The 20,928-nt window shown below is 34.2% G+C and overlaps 1 protein-coding gene across 1 annotated transcript; it reads right to left on the minus strand.

The window, feature by feature from the left end:
• Window positions 1-6,634: 6,634 nt before the first annotated feature.
• LOC139849579 (serine/threonine-protein kinase 52-like) lies at window positions 6,635-20,004 on the minus strand. Its single transcript, XM_071839217.1, has 3 exons — window positions 19,826-20,004; window positions 19,374-19,551; window positions 6,635-6,835 (listed from the first exon to the last, which is right to left on the minus strand). The coding sequence occupies exons 1-3, from the start codon at window positions 20,002-20,004 to the stop codon at window positions 6,635-6,637; spliced, it is 558 nt and encodes a 185-aa protein (XP_071695318.1).
• Window positions 20,005-20,928: the final 924 nt, after the last annotated feature.

Here is a 20,928-nt window from a genome sequence, read left to right on the forward strand (position 1 = left end):
CTTAATACAACGTGAAACCCTAACTATCCAAATTCATGAGAACACTCAAGGACGTACCTTCACTTATTCATAGCATTGACATCTCCGGTCTCGAGTGAGAGGCATCGATTATTACTTCCAACTAAATTTCGGGACGAAATTTCTTTTGAGGTGTGGATAATGTAACATCCCGCATTTTTCCGTTAAATTATTTTAACGCCCGTCTTTTTCTTTTTAAATAATACCCTTCGTGTCTAGATTCGTATCCTTTGTTAAGTAACATTTTAAATATTCTCGTTATCGGATTTTAATATCTCCCGTACTCCCGTGAAATTTAAAATAATTCGTTCGGTTATTTCCCGCACCCGATTCATAGTTGAGGGACCAAACTTGCCAAGGGTTCAAACCTTTGACTAGGTCAAAGGGTCAAACCCTTTCCACCCTTTCATTATCACCTCCTCCATTTTATTACTTCCTCCATTTTCTCTCTAACTCCAAACACAAAGATTCATCATCCATTTATGATCTAGCGGGTATTTTGCAAAACAAATTACATATTTGAGCTCCTTACAACTTCCTCTTCGTTTTGGTACCAACTTCATCTCATTTGGGTAACATTTCTAAAACACTAGATTTCTTTAAATTCGTGTTCTTGACTTATAAAGTAGTTAATTAGTGTCTATGGCTCATTGTGATGTCGTGTATGTAATTTGTATGCTCGATTTGTTGTTTTTGGTGTAACTAGTTCATTATGAAAATTGCTTGCTAAATCTTTGATTTTGGATGATTAAAAGTTGTTTAATTGTTAAAGTTCATGTATTAAATGTGTTACTAGCGTCATTAGCTTCAATTTGATGTGTAGGTTGATTAAGAAAACTTCAAAAACATGATTATTGATTTTGAGATGTTTGACTAGGGTTTGATAGTTCTTGACATGAATTTTTGGATGCTTGAATGCCATGAAATGTTAATTGTTAGTGTTTAGTAGTAATGTATGCTTCATTACCTTCAAAACGGCATATCACATGTGTGAATTGGATTCCCGAAACTTAAAATGCATTTGATGAACTTGAAACTTTGAAAATGGATTCTTAATGATCACTTGACGGAAAATCGGTTATTGAAATTGATGTTTTTGTTTGATGAAACGTGTTTAGTTGTTTTCCTTGTCAAATTACCTTTCCAACGATATATAGTATGCATTTTGGATGTTTTCGATTCATAAAATATGTTAATTTGAGTTTTGGTTCGTGACTTGGTCTATTTTTCTGCAAACAGCAAAAATTCCAGGTATGCGCGCCGTGCAACCTCAGCGCGCCGCGCAAAACAGAAATCCCAGATATTTGCCCCCTTTAGTTGAGTTCTGACCCGGATTTACACTAGGGTGCGCGCCGCGCAACCCATAGCGCGCCGCGCATATGCCCAGCTCATTTTTGTTTTTATTTTTCCTTTCACAAAATGTTTCCCGCTTAACCGTAACTCCGATTAACATGAAACTTGGCCATTCTGCTCATAAATGATTTCTCATCATGGGAAAATTGTCGGATACCCGACCCCGTTGAAACTTGACTTTGACCAAGTTTGACTTTTAGTCAAACTTAACCAAACAATTATACGATCGTTCTAACATGCTTAATTACTTGTATCGTGCATGAAACTTGACTAATTGATTCACATGCTACATAATCGAGTCGTAACGAGCCATAGGACTAATTGAACATCTTTGACCGTTTGTGTTTACCGTTATTGATATAACCTATATGTTTAGGTCAAGACTAGCTTTGTCTTTGCACGCGTTTACTTGTTGAAGTACTTTATTAACTCTTGCACGCAAGGTGAGATCATAGTCCCACTTTTTACTCATTTGAACTTACTTTTGGGATGAGAAAACATAAACGATTCTTTTGAACTAAGTGAACACAAGAACGGGAAAACAAACATTCTACATACGAGTTTAGAACAAAATCCTCAATTCAATTATCATTAGTTACATTTGCAGGGTGTAAGTGTAGGCGTGAACTTATGTTGTATGGCCATATGGGTTTGACAACCCTCATCTTTGACGGTTCGCTACCGTCTACGGATGAAATATATTTTCGGGAAACAGTGTTGTTCTAGCACTAATTAATGGAGTATTCAACGGACGGAATGTTAAGCTTTGATAATTGGGTGCTCGTGAATATTAACTTTAGAATGTATTACTATTATTTCAACTTTGCAAACCTTGTGGTTCGACTTACTTACTTTTACTCACTTACTTACTTAAACCTATGATTTCACAAACGTTTTTCGTTGACAGATTTCTATGTTTTTCTCAGGGCTTGCACGATATGTGAAACATGCTTCCGCTCACTATTTGATACTTGCATTGGATGTCGAGTATACATGCATTTCATGGAGCGTCTTTGACTTTACTTTAAACCGTGTCGCCTAGATTTCATTTGTACTTATAACCTTGTAACTTAACCTATGGTTGAACTATTCTTGTAAACTTTGAAAACAATCTTTATTTTGAAATGAAGGCGACATATTTTGGTCAAACGTTGTCATAAAGACTTATGACCAGGTAATGGGACCCACGTAGACGACGCCGTCACTTGACGATTTGTCGGGGTCGCTACATTGTGAGTGTTGCATACTCTGGCTTTGATAATAATGCGTCACTTACCGTGTTAAAAAAGAATTGCGTTTGAAAATCTGATTCACAGACCATATTTAGTACTCTTTATATAAATGAATTACTGATTTTGCAGGTGCCAGTTTTTGTTGCCAAAACACCAATAATCAAATGAACTCTTATCTACCCCTTTTTCGTTTATAAAACAGAATTTATGTCCTTTTTGGTTCACATAATCCCTAATCTCAAGGTAATTTGATAGAATTGGAATTGAATTACTTAGATCATCCCGTTTGGTTGACATATTATGGGGGAGTTAAATTTCATGGGAATTATGAGATTCCCTCATCCATGGAATCTTCTTTTTCAAGACGTTGATGCATTTGAATTCCTTTTAAGAATTGAATCTATGAAAGATTAAAATATCTGTAAATATTTATGTTCATATTTTACGTACATTTTGTGTACCGCGTTTCAGTTTTGCGTTTCAATTTTGGGTTTCACGTTTCAGTTTCACTTCTGCGTTTCACATATCATTTTCGCTTTCGCGTTTCGCTTTACATTTCCGAGTTTCAGTTTCACTGTTTCAGTCAACTTTGCATTTCGGGTTACCATTTCGCGATTAATTTTCGCATTTCGGTTCGTGATTCGGCTCCACGTTTTGATTTCGCGTTTCTATTCCGCGTTTCGGTTTCCCGTATCGGTTGCGTGTTTCAGTTTCGAGTTTATGTTTCACTTTCGCGTTTCGTTTTCGCAACCCTTAAACTTTGAATACGTGACCAAATATTTATCTTGTATTTTACCGAAATTTTTGAACATTGGAACTTATCTATTACATACCCACACCAACTCTTGAATCTTAAAACTTGAGCATCACTTCAAATACATAATTGGATTAACTGATATATTCATGATATATAATAGATGCGTCACATATATACAATAATACGCAAGGGAATCGTTTATTTTGGAGGAGATAATGTGGAACACCAGGGAGGCTACTTAATGAAGTTCCCTATATATCCCACATGGTATTTCACTATACCATAGGTAAATACATCTGATTAGATATCACCAACAATCTCCATAAAACCGTATGCTTTGAAAGAAGCTTGAACTACAAAATGAACTCTTGAACTTTGAAAACAGCACAAACATCTCTAAACCCTTGGTCTAGTTTCCATTTCTCTGGTTTGCGTTTTGTGTTTGTTTCTTTTTTTATTTCCTTTTGATTTGTTTTGTTGCTTGTTGTTTCTTGGCATGGCATGGTGTGGTTGTTTTAGGCGTTAGTTGCGTCGTTTCTTTTTTCCTTGTTTAGGGGTCGGTTTTATGGCTCAGTTAGGCTTATTAGTAGATAGTGTTAGCTAGTCGATTTGTTTAGCGTAGTTTTACAAGTTGCGAGCCTTCCCGTTTCCCTTTTGTATGTTTGTCGGTGACTTTCATCTTCAGATGAAAACCTTTGTTATATACTTCTCGTTATTTTTGCTAAAGAAACATCTTTCTAAACCCTTGCAGTGAATATGATCAATACAAAAAATGAAGACAAGAATTCAAAGGAGAAAATCCGTTTAGAAATCGAGATCTCGAGGCGTTCAGGAAAATATACAAAAAGAATGTCCTTGATTTCAAGCTTGCAACAGAACACCAACATTGGTATATATAAATTTGTATAGAGCAATACCCAATGCTTGATTGAGCATATAAAATAAAAATACACTCATCTGAAACACAATGAGAACATGAGGTAACAGATTTCAAGATGCAACTGGATATGAGAATAATAGATCGAGTAAATGGTAGCATTAATACAAATCCATGAATATACAAGTTGAAGAATGAAGAGTGAGTTGAAACTTGGAAACCCTTGAAACCAGCAGTTGGTTAAATTCTAAGAATACCACTGTTTAACAAGTTATTATTGAAATTTTAGATACCTCTGGAGCCATATACCCAAGAGTCCCACTATGAATACTTATCATCTTCTGATTTCTGAAAAAGTGATTCTCCAAAATCAGCAAGTTTGATCATGTGATGCTCGGTAATAAGCATATTCTCTGGCTTCACATCACAATGAATTATATTCATGGAATGAAGATAACTCAACCTAGAAATTAGATCAGTGGTTTCATGAGTGTTTAATTGAAAGTTTAAATAGAAAGATTAAATATCAAGGTGTCGTTTGCTTACCCTTTAGCGATATCAAGAGCAAATTGAATGGCGATTTTCATTGGAAGCTTCTTGGATTTTCATTGGAAGCTTCTTGTTTCGGTTCTTTCTTAAGTAAGATCTTAGTGTGCCTCCTTTTATATATTCAGAGAGAATACAAAAGTTGCTTTCAGGTATTGTTTTCTTGTTCTTCTTGTGTCCCAAATCTGTTTTCATTGACATGGATGCTCCGATCATCTGAAAACGCACACGAAACTATGGTAGGATTCATACATATGTACATTCTCATATGTACATATTAATTCAGTTCTTATTACCTAATATTTTAACACCAAACTTTGGGTGTATATAAATCACCCAAGGTAACCTCAAACATATACACGTACACGTACACGTTGGAGATAATCGGTTAATGGCTGCAAACTAAGTCCTACATCGGAAATTAAAATAAACTAATGTATGCATATAACTACTTGTGAACCTTCCTCTATCACCAATTGGTTTTAAAGTAGTGTACATACGTACCTTAATTATATTTGGGTGATCAAGATTTTGCCATAAAGCAGCTTCATTTTTGAAATCAGATTCCAAGATTTCCTTTTGCGCCTTTGTAAACTTCTTGTCGCGTAAATCAAGTACTTTAACTAAAAGCTAAATAAAACACTATTAATCATAATCATAAAAACAAAAATGTAGACATGCATATATAATTAGCATCTGTAAATCAACTAGACATATAATATAATCTGTCAACAATAAAGCTAGCTAGAACATTGCCTGCAACTGTTCGACGGTCATACGAGCCCTTATGAACAACACCGAAAGCCCTATGACCGATAACTTCGTGAAGATAAATTTTAAACGGATCGATAGTATCCTTCCATTGTTGTTGATTTTCATGTTGTTGTTGTTGAAGGATTAGATCGGGAGATCGCTGTTCATTGTCATTGATGAGGTTGATCTTGTCGGATACCATCCGGCCGGGTTCATCCATGATTGTTTGCACGAAGTTTGCAAGAGGTTTAATGTATAGAGTTGACAAATATATAGTTTGATTTATTGTTTTTAAACAGTTATTTGGGTTATATCTGGCGCTTCTGTTGTTTTTAAATTAGTATCATATGATATATACGGATCTAGTAATATATTATATTTCTGAATAAGTCAATCAGACTGATGCCTTTTTCACAGCTTTAAAGTTGTAAACGACTACTTAACTGAAAACAATCAAATAATGTCCCAAGTTGACAAAACAAAATTCAAATATATAATTAACGGTACGGTAGTACAATTTCTTTATGTTTGGATTGAGGGTGTTGGTAGGTTGTTAATGAAATTGAGACGAATGATAGTTAAAATGTTTCGTTAATGGGTATAATGTTTTATGGGATGAAATTCTCATTGAAGTATAACTTTTGTATATTGATAGGTTTAAGATTGATTTCGTAGTCTTAGATAGAAAACACTAAAGCCTAACCAAATAGAACGCTATCTAAAACCGAGTCTAGCCCTAAAACTAAAAAGAACGCTATAAAAGAACCAAACAAAGTGAACAAACAACCATAACAACAAACATGAGATTACTTTTACATACGAAAGAAGATGGGAGTATTACAAACTTACATACTTGAAAACCAACATCTTGAGTCTTCTTCATTTTCATTACATATTACATCGTAGCTAGTATGTAGACATCAACATAATAATAGAAGAACCAAATTTCTGTACTATAATAATATAATAACATAACATTAACACATACTATTATACTCCATGTATACTTTTATGAAATTGTGTCTTCTATTTACATATATTCTTTTACAGATAATTTTCATCTCTATATAATTAAGACAGTACTCTTGATGCTTTCTTTCATACCCCAAAGCAACTGAATCCAAAAACACCATGTCGATTTCCTGACATCGTTTGTAGCTCATGTGATTTCTGAATTTCTTCCAATTCAACGACCACGTCTTTCATCTCTGGCCTCTTCGTGGGATCCGTGTTCCAACATCGTTCCATTAATCGAGCCAACCATTTTGGACAATCCACCGGTATGCTTGGTCTCATATTCTGTACATAATAAAAACAACACGTACAATTAATCATCAATATATACACGTATGATCAAACAAATGAATCAGGGGCGGAGCCAGGAACTTGAATTGATGGGGTCACTAAATAATACTAAAAACACCTCTCGACCTTTGCGGTTGCAACGGGCAAAAACAACATAGACTTTATTAATCGATAAACATAACGATATGAAAGATTTTCCAGTTTCAACCATCAATCTAGTAAAGTATTTTGATTTCATCTCTTTGATTATTGTCATAGTCGAATATTTGTATCGTGTATATGGGATCCCAAGAAAGACGGTTATTTCAATTTTTTTAGCATTAAAGGAGTAGAGCTAAGTTTAATTAATTCTTTAATTTAAACTAAATAATTCTTTGAAACGACTACCACTAAAATTTATAATAACACATATGTGTTATAAAATATCTAGATTGGATGTTAATTTTATTATTATTATATTTCTTGCATAGTAATATTTTATACTATAAATAGACATGTATGGTAGCCATTTAAGGTGTACCATTTCTCTTGAAATATCAATATCAATATTTCTTCTCTCTTTCTTCTCTCTTTTTCTCTCTCTTTGTTCTTATAACCATTAAAGGTAGTTATAAGCCTACTGAATTATAATACGTTATCAGCACGAAGAGCTTAGTGTAATCAAAGGATATCTCAAACGATCACGAGTCACTAATCAAGGTATGAAATTATTAATAATTTTCAGACTCGGACATATCAAATTTTGGACTACTAACATTTTGAACTACTAATTTTTATTAAGTTCTTAGTGCATTTGTATTGTTCTTATTATATGGTTGGCTCTGCCACCTAAATTATATATGGTCGACACTGTCGCCTAACTATCATTTATGTTTACTAACTTTTATTAACTTCACTAACATTTATATTTATGTTATTTAAGTTATATATGGTCGGTTATACCACCTGAATTATATTTATGTAATCTAACTTTTATTAACTTCACTAACATTTATATTTATGTTATTTAAGTTATATATGGTCGGTTATACCACCTGAATTATATTTCTGTAATCTAACTATTATTAACTTCACTAACATTTATATTTATGTTATATATGGTCGGTTATACCGTCTGAATTATATATTCTGTAATCTAACTCTTATTAACTTCACTAACATTTATATTTATGTTAATAAGACCTCATGATTGTACGCAACACGTCATTTGACAACACGGTACTTTATGTACGCAACACGTCATTTGACAACACGGTACCATGGGTCGAGATTAATTCCGATCAATACGAATACGATGGGGTCTTTATATGTTATCTAACATTTATGATTACTTATGCAATTAATCATTATTTATTTCATGCATACTAATGTTTATTCTTAAATTTATAATCTTAAAAGTTAAAATAAGAAAAAGTAGTTTGTACTTTTATTAAAAGTAAATCTTAAAAGTTAAAATACAAAAAGTAGTTTGTATTTTTATTAAAAGTAAATCTTAAAAGTTAAAATACAAAAAGTAGTTTGTATTTTTATTAAAAGTAAATCTTAGAAGTTAAAATAAAAAAAAAGGAATGGTAAAATGGATTAGCTTTTTGTCAAAAATGAAGTATTGAAAATGAAGTGGTCTCCTTCTATAATTAAAAAAAAATATATTTTCATCAAATGAATTTTTATTGTGGCCGACAATTCCAAACACGAGTCAGTGTTTAGTTTATCAAGAATATCTCTTGCTTTGGTGAAAGGTCACGATCACGATATCGGGTGTTGTGAAAGAATTAAAAAATTGGTCAAGTGATTTTTTTTAAAACAAAGAAAGTGTTTAAATGAGTTTTACAGAAATGGGGAAAACAAAGTAAATTTTTTTTTCCAAACTTGTCAAATGTTTTGTTAAAAACGTGACCGTTGAAAAAAGGAGGTTGAATAATAAAACTTAAAAAAAAAACAAATTATTTTTTTTAAGAGTGTGCATCAAAATGGCCATAATGCCAAAGTGATGTATAAAGTTAATAAAGATGCAAGATGATCGTTTTGTATGTTGAAGTTAAACAAAAAGTTGATACAAGTGGGGTTTACATATATTATTTAGTTACTATTAGTCCACTAACCTCCACTCAAAACATATTTATAAGTTATAAAAAAAAAGGGTTTGGTGGCAATGCTAATTATTGAACCGAAAAAAAAAAATTATAAACCTTGGATGGCCACGAACCAAAACAAGAGGAGGCATGGATTTTAAGTTAGTATATATTCTGAAATGGTACGGGTGATGGATCCAATGAATCCGCATCAAGGACCCGCGGGTGCTATCCCTAATTGTGACAAGTACAAATCAACTAAAAGTCTAAAAGATAAATGCTCTTATAAGGACCAAATGTTCACAATAATTGCCTAAGCTAGATATGAAACAAATAGTTCATCAATAAAAAATATGCATCTAAAGCTTCTACTGAAAATTAATGTGCAATGTACAACATATAACTATATGGTCAAATTCATTTGAGCCTTCGGAGTCACAAGTATATGATGTATATATATTACTCAATTAACAAAATAGTAAATCGAAATTAATTCATATGAATAGTAAAAAGAAATTAATTAATTTACTATTCACATAAAAAGCGCATATGATGAAAAGCACATATGGTGAAAAACACAGCGCATATGATTAAAAGCGTATATGGTGAAAATGATATATAATGAAAAAGCACATGTGGTGATTTATGAAAAGAAAAAAAAACACATATGTTGATTAATGGAAAGCACATATGATTATTAATGAAAAGTATATTGTGAAAAAGAATCACAAATGTTTCTTGAAAGAATTCAAGGTAAGATATATGAACCAATTCATCCATCATGTGAACCATTTTGATATTTCATGGTTCTAATAGACGCATCTAGCGGATGGTCTCATATTTGTATGTTATCAAGCCGTAATATGGCATTTGCAAAGTTTCTTGCACAAATTATTAAATTGAGAACACATTATTCTGATTACACCATTAAAAGGATGAGACTTGATAATACCGGTGAGTTAACATCTCAAGCATTTAATGATCATTATATATCTACAGGGATTGTTGTTGAACATCCAGTTGCTCATGTGCATACAGCTAATAACTAGACAATTGATAATGAGTACAAAACTCTCGATATTTATATGTGGACATGTAAATTTACATGCTGCGACATTAATTCGCATTATACCATGTGGAAGTCATAAATATTTTCACTTACTACTTGATTTTGGCCAAGAGCCAAATATTTTCACCTTAGAACATTGGTTGTGCAGTGTATGTTCCAATTGTATCACCACAACACAATAAAATGGTTTTTCAAAGAAAGATGGTAATATATTTTGGATATAAAACATCTTCAATCATAAGATATACTGAACTCATGATGGGTGATGTTTTTACAGCACGTTTTGCTGATTGTCATTTTAATAAAACATTGTTCCCTAGATTAGGGGGTGAAGTAAACAAAATAAATAAATAAAATGATGCTTCATGATGTGAACATCAATTAAGGTATATTGAACTCGCACAAAAGAATGTGAAACGAAAGTTCAAAAATAATGCATATGCAAGAACTTGCAAATTAATTACTTTATGCATTTACAGATATAAAAAAAAAAGTGACTAAATCATATATACCAGCGATAAATGCTCCAGCTCGAACTGAAATTCCAAAAGCTGGCAATAATGTCACTGTTGAGTCTTTACCACGCATCAAACGTGGAAGATCAATTGGTTCCGAAGATAAAAATTCTCGAAAAAGAAAATCAGCTGATAATGAGGTAAAAGAAAGTGTTCAAGAAGAACCACAAATCAATATTCCTTCTGCAGAGGATATTGATAAATGTAAATACATAAATTGCGATAAATTATGCAATATTATGGAACCGAAATAAAATGAAAAAATCTTGATGAGATATTTTCATATAATGTTACAATGACATCATGAATAAAGATGATGATCTGGAACGAAAATCTGTCATTGAATATACAAAATGGACATGATTGAGCTCAATGGAAAGGAGCAATACGAGCTGAATTAGAATCGCTCGATAAAAGAAAAGTTTTCGGATCAATCGTTATCACTTTTAAAGATGTGAAACGTATGGGATACAAATGAATTTTTATCCGAAAAGAAATGTGCAAATGAAGTTACAAGGCAAAACTAGACTTGTAACTCAAGATTTCCCACAAAGACCATAAATGAATTATAAGGAAAACTTATCCTCCTGTAATGGATACAATTACTTATTAGATACTTAATCAACCTGGTAGTTATTTAAATGCATCTCATACATGTTGTTACTACTTACTTATCTGTATGGATCACTTAATAGTGATATATATGAATATACCTAAAGGTTTAAGGTATCATAAGCATCTAATGTAAAACCTAAGGGAATATATTCCATTAAATCACAAAGATTTCTTAATGTGTTTATACAAACGGGACGTATGTGGTATAACCGATTAAATGACTACTTGATAAGAAAAAGGGTATACATATAAACTTATTTTGCACGTATGTTTTATAAAAACAATGTTCGGATATGTGATCGTAGTTGTTTATGTCAATGTTCTTAACATCATATGAACAAATAAAGAGATCTATGAAATCATTCAACTTCTAAAGAATTATTTTGAAATAAAAAATCTTGAAAAAACCAAGTATTGCCTTGGATTGCAAATTGAGCATATGCCTAATGGTCTACTTGTACATCAAACAACTTATACTGAAAAGATTTTAAAACATTTTTTTTAAAGATAAAGCCAATTGGTTGTTAGATCACTCAATATTGACACTGATCCATTTCATCCCCGTGAAGATCATGAAGATATTAACGGATCAGAAGTTCCATATATTAGTGCAATTGGGACTGTTATGTATCTTACAAATTGTACAAGACCTGACATTTTTTTGCAGTTAATTTGTTGACAAGGTTCAACTCAGCCCTTACAAAAAGACATTGGAATGGGATAAACACATATTTTGATACCCTTGAGAAACTGCTAATTTAAAATTATTTTATTCTAACGTTTCAAAACAAGATTTGGTTGATTATGTATATGCAGGTCATTCATCAAATCCTCATAAAGATAAATCTCAAACTCGATATGTATTCCTAAATGGAGGTACCACAAAAATCATGGCGTTCTTAAAATAAACACTTGTTGCAACATAATCAGATCATGACGAAGTGATTGCATTATATGAAACTACTCGAAAATGTGTTTGGTTGAGATCAATGACACAAATCATTATTGATTCTTGTGGACTAGAACGCTATAAAAGACTAACAACTATCTTCACCAACAACTATATATGAAGATAATGCAGCTTGCATAATACAAATGAAAGAAGAGTATCAAAAGTGACTGAACAAAATATAAATACTGACGAGGCGCCAAAGCCATAGACAGTCTTAACGGTCATAAGTTTGATGGAAAAGAATGGTATGTTGGTAAGGCTCAGAAAAGACTACAAGGAAATATGAATTGAAACAAGGGTTTGAGCAAACCATGAAGGAGATTGTAGACAAATCACAGGGGCTAAACTTCTACATAAAAGATTTAGATGATACAGTTTCAGATGAAAACCTCAGATTCTTCTCATATACTCAAGATCTCGTAAAAGACAACCAGATTAAAATGAGATACGTTCAATCAACAACTCTGCTGATCTTTATACCAAAGCACTGCCAACTGCTATTTTCAGAACACACGTTCATAATATTGGCATGATGCATGTTCAGAAGATGTAACAACTCAGGCGTTGCCTACTTGAGGGGGAGTCAACTCTATGTTGCACTCTTTTTCCCTTAGCTAAAGTTTTATCCCAATGGATTTTCTTTAGCAAGGTTTTTAACGAGGCAGTACTAGTTATTCTCTAATAAAATTGTCATCCAAGGGGGAGTGTTATAAAATATCTAGATTGGATGTTAATTTTATTATTATTATATTTCTTGCATAGTAATATTTTATACTATAAATAGACATGTATGGTAGCCATTTAAGGTGTACCATTTCTCTTGAAATATCAATATCAATATTTCTTCTCTCTTTCTTCTCTCTTTTTTTCTCTCTTTGTTCTTATAACCATTAAAGGTAGTTATAAGCCTACTGAATTATAACAATATGAAATTATTGATTTTGCATCCTATATTAGTTTAGGATAAATTATAGTATGTTAAATAGTAGTTTATATGGTCAAATAAAAATAAGTAAATTAGTTTCTTCATCTCTCTACTAGTTTTTCAATTTATTATGGTCCAATCAAAATTTAAATATAGTCATATAGTTCAGTGATACACATATTTGAGTCCTTAAAATTACAAACTACTTGTATTTGTGATACTCGTGATGGTTGGTTGATAATAGATTACAACAGTGCTTGAAAGACATCGAGTTCTGGGCTTCGGAATATTTAATGGGGTCACTATCTAAAATCATAATATCACATAGTCTATGGGCTACTTGACTAGTGAGTTTCTGGGCAATTGAATGGGGTCACGGGCTCCCAGAAGATACAACATGGCTCCGCCCCTGACCTGAATATACTAAAATTATATACATGTGTATACATACGTTGTATATCTCTGATGGAATGTTTTCCAAGTCATACGTATACGCCATATCGCAACTATATATCTCCCACAAGCATATTCCAAAGGCATACACATCACATTTTGGCCCGTATGGTTTCTTGCTCATAACCTACAATCAATCAAAACCTTAAGAATTAGTAATTAATTATGAAATCAGAACTAGAGGGCGATCGGCTGTACGTGTTACGGTGTGTGAGTTGTCCTTATAAAAACTCTATAATATATCGAAACTATATGAAGACCTAAAAAGTTAGAAAGTTATAATTGAAATTGTATATACTGTTAAAATACAATGCAAATTTAGAATAATATGGAATTAGTAAATGTATATGGATAAAATATCTAGATATTAATATGTATAAAAAAATATCTAGATATTAGAATATGAGAGAAAAATCTAGAAATTGAAATGTAAAAGAAAAATCTAGATATTTGTAGGTTGTAGAAATATCTAGATATTTATATATCCATGAAAATATCTAGGTTCTAGAATGTTCCATGGAGTAGTATAAATATGGGAGGAGATTTCATTTGTGTTGTGTGAAGTTGTGCGAGTGAAATAAGAAGTGAGTTGTGAAGAAGAGAAGAAGAGTGTGAGTTAGCGAAAGTAGAGAAGATAAAGCTTGTAAGTAATATTGTAATTGTAATTTAATATAAGTGTTTTTGTTAAGTTTCCCGATCAAGCCTTAGTTTGTGTTTAAGTTCTTAGTGCACTTTTGTCGTTCTTATTATATGGTCGGCTCTGCCGCCTAAGTAATACATGGTCGGTTATACCGCCTAAAGATATATGGTCGACACTGTCGCCTAAGTACATTGTGCACTAAGGATTTATAAAATTAAAGGCTAACCAACGTCAAAGTGTTGGTGTAGTGAGTCTAGTATAGTCTAGATCCTCTATAGTGGTGTGTTGGGCTCGTCGAAGCTTCCAACAATTGGTATCAGAGCGGGTCGTTCGGGATCATTTCTAGTGGAGGAAATCGGTAAACGTTGGACGTTTACATCGACTTGTTTTCACCAAGGCTCTAAGGGAGATTCTGTCGGAGCACAGTTAGGAACTGTGAAAGCTCATCGGTCAGGGACCAAGCTTATTGGACGTTGGACGTCATGATGGCAGATCTTGCAAGTACGAGCAGTGGTATCAAGAGTCTCAATAACCACAACTATGGTTATTGGCGGACTTGTATAGAATCCTACCTACAAGGACAGGATTTATGGGAAATAGTTGCTGGCAATGACACAACGCCTCCACCGAAAGAAAATGCCGAAGCCTTGAGAAAATGGAACATCAAGGCCGGGAAGGCTTTATTTATATTGAAGACTACAATCGAGGAGGATCTGTTGGAGCACATCCGTGACGAGAAAACACCAAAGGCAGCTTGGGAAACTTTTGAAAAATTATTTTCAAAGAAGAATGAAGCACGCCTCCAGCTCTTGGAAAATGAGCTCGCGGGTATCTCACAAGGAAGTCTGTCTATTTCGCAGTACTTCACCAAGGTGAAATCAATTTGCCGTGAGATATCTCAACTTGCTCCTGAAGAGAAAGTGAGTGATGCAAGGATGAAGAGAATTATCATCCACGACTTAAGATCCAAGTATAATGGATTTATAGCCGCTGTGAGAGGATGGCCTACTCAACCATCATTAATAGAGCTGGAGAATCTATTGGCAAATCAAGAGGCATTAGCCAAGCAGATGAATGAAGTAACCGTAAAAGACGGAGAAGATGCACTCTTCACCAATAAAAAGAAAGCAACATCTCGAAGACAAGAGGCGATGAAAGAAAGTAAGACATATGGGTGGAAGGGTCACCCAAAATCAAAAGGCAACGCTTCAGGGGAAGCTCAACAAGGAAGAAGAGATCATCGCCAACAATACGGGGAAAATGATAAGAGAAAGAATGGTGAATGCTTCAATTGTGGCAAGAAGGGTCATTTTGCTCGAGAATGTAGATTCCCCAGAAGGCGAACTTTCGAAGGAAATGTGGCCGCTGCAAGAGATGAGAAGAAAGAGGTCACATTCGAAGCAACCATTAATGAGGAAACATGGGATGCAGAAGCAGGACTCTCCGTTGAAGCTGACATGGATGATCAAGCTCTTGCAGCAACCTTAAAGTCAAAAATAAACTACAAAGATGATTGGATCATTGATTCTGGGTGCTCAAATCATATGACCAATGATGAGACGAAGCTGCAAGAAATAGAGGATTACAAAGGAAAGAGAGTCGTGTTGACAGCCGACAATTCAAGGTTGTCTATTTCTCACATTGAAAATACAATAGTTCCAAATGAAGGCGACTCTCATAAGCTCCAACTCGAGAAGGTGTATCTTGTCCCTGGCCTAAAGAAGAATTTACTGTCAGTACCACAATTGACAGCAGAAGGGAACTATGTGTTCTTTGGACCAGAAGATGTGTCCGTATTCAAGAGAGTAAAGGTGGTTGGCAATCCAGTTATGCATGGAAGAAGAATAGAATCGGTCTATGTATTATCTGCTGAAACAGCTTATGTGGATAAGACTCGAAAAAATGAGACGGCTGATCTTTGGCATGAACGTCTTGGGCATGTGGGCTACAACAAGTTAAAGGAGATGATGGTAAAATGCATAGTAAATGGGCTTCCTCAAATTGATATCCGAACAGATACAATATGTGCTGGATGTCAATTTGGCAAAGCTCATCAATTGCCATTCAAGGAGTCAGAGCATCAGTCCAAGACACCACTAGAGCTTATACACTCAGATGTCTTCGGCCCAGTGAAACAAACATCACTTGGAGGTATGAAATATATGGTGACATTCATTGATGACTTCTCAAGATATGTTTGGGTTTACTTCATGAAGGAGAAGTCGGAGACTTTTCTGAAGTTTAAAGAGTTCAAGAACAAGGTAGAAAGTGAGCTCAATACTAAGATCCGGTGCTTACGCACAGATAATGGAAGAGAATATTTATCGACTGAGTTCAATATGTATCTTGAGAAGCACAAGATCAGAAGGTAATTAACTTGCCCCAATACTCCACAACAGAATGGAGTGGCGGAACGCAAGAATCGTCACCTTGCCGAAACTTGTCGAAGTATGCTTCATGGTAAGAATGTACCAGGCAGATTTTGGGCCGAATGTATGAGGACGGCAACGTACGTGATTAACAGACTCCCACAAACAAAGTTGGGATATATTTCACCATATGAAAGATTATGGAAGATCAAACCAACCGTCAACCATCTCAAAGTTTTTGGATGTGTATGCAACGTCTTCGTGTCAGATCATCTACGAAGCAAATTTGAGAAGAAGGCAATTCGGTGCATTTTTGTCGGTTATGATGAATCAAGAAAAGGATGAAGATGTTGTGATCCAAATACCGGAAAATGTCATACTTCAAGAAATGTGGTATTTGATGAAGCGTCTTCATGGTGGTCACCTCAAAAGATAGAGCTTCCAGAATCTCATGGATTAGAAGAAGGTCCAGAAGAAAAAGAAGAACCTAAAGAGCAGATATTGGATCCAATAAAAGAAGGAGAAGGGTCGTACTCTAAGGAAAAGAGTCCATGGAAAACTGGTGTGCATCAATCTGTATCCGAGGAGGTTCGTCCAAGCCAAATGGATGTCGAGGAGCATGTACAAGAATTACGGAGATCAACAAGACCGAGGCAACCTAATCCAAGGTATGCCAATGCTGCTCATGTGGATGAATCAATACCTATTGAGCCTTCTACTTATGAAGAAGCAGCACAAAGTCGAGAGTGGCAGAAAGCAATGGAAGAAGAAATTAATGCACTAAAAGAAAACCAGACATGGAGTTTAGTTCCAAAGCCAAAAGATGTAAAACCAATATCTTGTAAATGGGTTTACAAGGTGAAGACTCGATCAGATGGCTCCATTGAAAGGTATAAAGCTCGACTTGTTGCTAGAGGTTTTTCTCAACAATATGGGCTGGATTATGAAGAAACATTTAGTCCAGTGGCGAAGATCACAAAAATTCGTGTTCTACTAGCTTTAGCCGCTAGCAAATCTTGGAAGCTGTGGCAGATGGATGTCAAGAACGCTTTCTTACATGGAGAACTTGACAAAGAAATTTATATGGAGCAACCAAGAGGCTTTGAGAACAAGTTCCATCCTGACCATGTCTGCAAATTAAAGAAAGCACTATACGGCTTGAAGCAGGCTCCAAGAGCTTGGTACGGGAAGATTGGCGAGTTCTTAGTACAAAGTGGTTTCAAAGTTGCTCCTTCAGATTCTAGTTTATTTGTGAAACAAGATCAAGGAAAACTAGCCATAGTGCTAGTATATGTGGATGACTTAATCATCGCGGGAGATCACTATGAGGAGATCCAAAGAACAAGAGAGAATCTGTCTATCAGATTTCATATGAAGGAGCTTGGAGAACTCAAACATTTTCTTGGACTCGAAATAGAGCAGAAAAGAGAAGGATTATTTCTGGGACAACAGAAATATGCGCGAGATCTTTTACAAAAGTACAGAATGCTTAATTGCAAACCTATCTCAACTCCGATGGATCCGAATACAAAACTACTAGCAGATGAAGGAAAAAGTCTTCAAGATGTTACCATGTATCGAAAGATGGTCGGAAGTCTTATTTATCTCACACTAAGCCGGCCAGACATATCTTATGCAGTTGGAGTGGTAAGTCGATACATGAGCAATCCGAAGAAGCCTCACCTTGATGATGTACGACGCATCTTAAGGTATGTTAAAGGCACTATTAACTTTGGTATTTTATACAAGAAAACTAAAGAATGTCACGTGACTGGATATTGTGACGCCGATTACGCTGGAGACTATGATACACGACGGTCAACAACTGGATACATGTTTAGTCTTGGATCGGGAGTAATATCATGGTGCAGCAAGAGACAACCAACAGTATCCTTGTCAAGCACTGAAGCAGAATATCGATCGGCAGCATCAGCAACACAAGAAATTATGTGGTTGAAGCAACTAATGGAAGATCTTCATCAATCAACAGATTATCAAGTAAAGCTTTTCTGCGATAACCTATCAGCTATTCGTCTAGCAGAAAATCCAGTCTTTCATGCGAGAACAAAACATATAGAAGTGCACTATCACTATGTTCGCGAGAAGGTCCTTGAAGGAGAGATCAAGATGATGCCAACAAAGACAGATGAACAGGTTGCAGATATATTCACCAAGAGCCTAAGTAAACCGAAGTTTACAAAATTCAGAGAAGCACTTGGAATGGTCTGCAAGACATCGTTGGAAGAAAATTTGCATTGAGGGGGAGTGTTAAAATACAATGCAAATTTAGAATAATATGGAATTAGTAAATGTATATGGGTAAAATATCTAGATATTAATATGTATAAGAAAATATCTAGATATTAGAATATGAGAGAAAAATCTAGAAATTGAAATGTAAAAGAAAAATCTAGATATTTGTAGGTTGTAGAAATATCTAGATATTTATATATCCATGAAAATATCTAGGTTCTAGAATGTTCCATGGAGTAGTATAAATATGGGAGGAGATTTCATTTGTGTTGTGTGAAGTTGTGCGAGTGAAATAAGAAGTGAGTTGTGAAGAAGAGAAGAAGAATGTGAGTTAGCGAAAGTAGAGAAGATAAAGCTTGTAAGTAATATTGTAATTGTAATTTAATATAAGTGTTTTTGTTAAGTTTCCCGATCAAGCCTTAGTTTGTGTTTAAGTTCTTAGTGCACTTTTGTTGTTCTTATTATATGGTCGGCTCTGCCGCCTAAGTAATACATGGTCGGTTATACCGCCTAAAGATATATGGTCGACACTGTCGCCTAAGTACATTGTGCACTAAGGATTTATAAAATTAAAGGCTAACCAACGTCAAAGTGTTGGTGTAGTGAGTCTAGTATAGTCTAGATCCTCTATAGTGGTGTGTTGGGCTCGTCGAAGCTTCCAACATATACCTCAGGAGCCATATATCCAAGAGTTCCACTTTGATTACCAATTAGAATAAATTGTGATGGCTTCATGAAAACCGATTCTCCAAAATCAGCAATTTTGATCGTATGATGCTTGTCGATAAGCATGTTCTCTGGCTTCACGTCACAATGAATTATTTTGTTGGAATGAAGATAGCTCAACCTAAAGAAATAAAACGATATATTCTAATTAGTGTTTAATTTATGTATTAAGTTTAATAAATGGATCAAGATTTGAAGTTATATATTTTTTTTCCTCAAGTAGGTCAAGTTGATGTACTCAAAACATATATGAACCTAAAGCTAACAAAATTAATTAAAGAGTATGCTCTTTTGTTTCCTCTTGCAATTCAACAACTTGAGAGAACTTTAACTTGTAATAAGTATCCTAATTTAAAGACAAGTAATTAAGTACTAATAAGGTGTTGATTTCTTACCCTTTAGCTATATCAAGTGCAAATTGAACGACGTTTTTCATAGAAAGCTTCTTGGTTTTGTTCTTTCTTAAGTATGATCTTAGTGAGCCTCCTTTTAGATATTCACAGACGATACAAAAGTTGCTTTCGGCTATTGTTTTCTTGTTCTTGACCCCCGATGAATTGGTCTTCAAGGACATTGTGGCTCCGATCATCTGAGATTTAACACAAGAATGATTTTGAGATTCATACATAGTTTTATTTCTTAGCTATACATTCAATTGTTATTTTGCCCATCTATTCTTTATAAACAAATTAACATATATATAGTTTAAATTACTAAAAATTGGTAATATTGTTGGAACACACCTTAGTAATATTTGGATGATCAAGATATTGCCATAAACCGGCTTCTTTTTTGAAATCCTCCTTCATAATACCCTTTTGCACTTCTGTAATCTTCTTGTCGCTTAAATCAAGAACTTTCACTAAACAAACAATTAAAAAAATCCTATTAGCCTTACACACAAAAAAAGATCCTTAATTAGAATCTTAAATCAACAAATTAAAGAAAAAAGGAAGTAAAATCAAACATAGTCTTATACAATAATACAAACAGTCAAGAACGTTACTTGCAACCGTCTGGCCATTGTACGATCCTTTACGAACAACACCAAAAGTCCCACGACCGATAACATGGCCAAGAATAATCTTATTTGGATCGATTGTATCTCCCCATTGTTGTTGTTCTACTTGTTTTTCGTTAACTTGTTGGTGTTGTACAACGTAACGTTGCTGACAATTAAACGAACGTGGCATATAATGGTTGCGATTCATGATGACGTCGACTGGTTTCAGGGGATTCTCCATGGATACTTGCATGAAGTTTAGAAAGGCGTAATGTATCTAATAGTTGGACGTGCATGAAAAGTGTTAGTACGTACTTTCCAAGTTATATATAACTAAATGTAAAGTTTAGGCAGTAATTAGTTAGGTTTTGCGTCCGCTTATTTCGTAGTTTGATTTATATTCAATTACTTTTTTCCTTTTCCTACTTATATTTTCAACAAATGAATGTTAATCTTTTATTTGACACATGAGTTAATTTATCTATCTGGTATTGT

Source organism: Rutidosis leptorrhynchoides, chromosome 5 (genome assembly GCF_046630445.1).
Source record: "Rutidosis leptorrhynchoides isolate AG116_Rl617_1_P2 chromosome 5, CSIRO_AGI_Rlap_v1, whole genome shotgun sequence".
In the NCBI taxonomy this organism is placed as follows: domain Eukaryota; kingdom Viridiplantae; phylum Streptophyta; class Magnoliopsida; order Asterales; family Asteraceae; genus Rutidosis; species Rutidosis leptorrhynchoides.

What these genes read in the sequence shown, in the direction of transcription:
- LOC139849579 (XM_071839217.1), bottom strand. Translation starts at nt 20,004, where the DNA reads ATGTCCTTGAAGACCAATTCATCGGGGGTCAAGAACAAGAAAACAATA. An exon ending in GCACTTGATATAGCTAAAGG is followed by an intron (nt 19,552 to 19,825) that starts GTAAGAAATCAA and finishes TTATTTCTTTAG; the next exon opens with GTTGAGCTATCTTCATTCCA. An exon ending in TTGGATATATGGCTCCTGAG is followed by an intron (nt 6,836 to 19,373) that starts GTATATGTTGGA and finishes TATTATGTACAG; the next exon opens with AATATGAGACCAAGCATACC.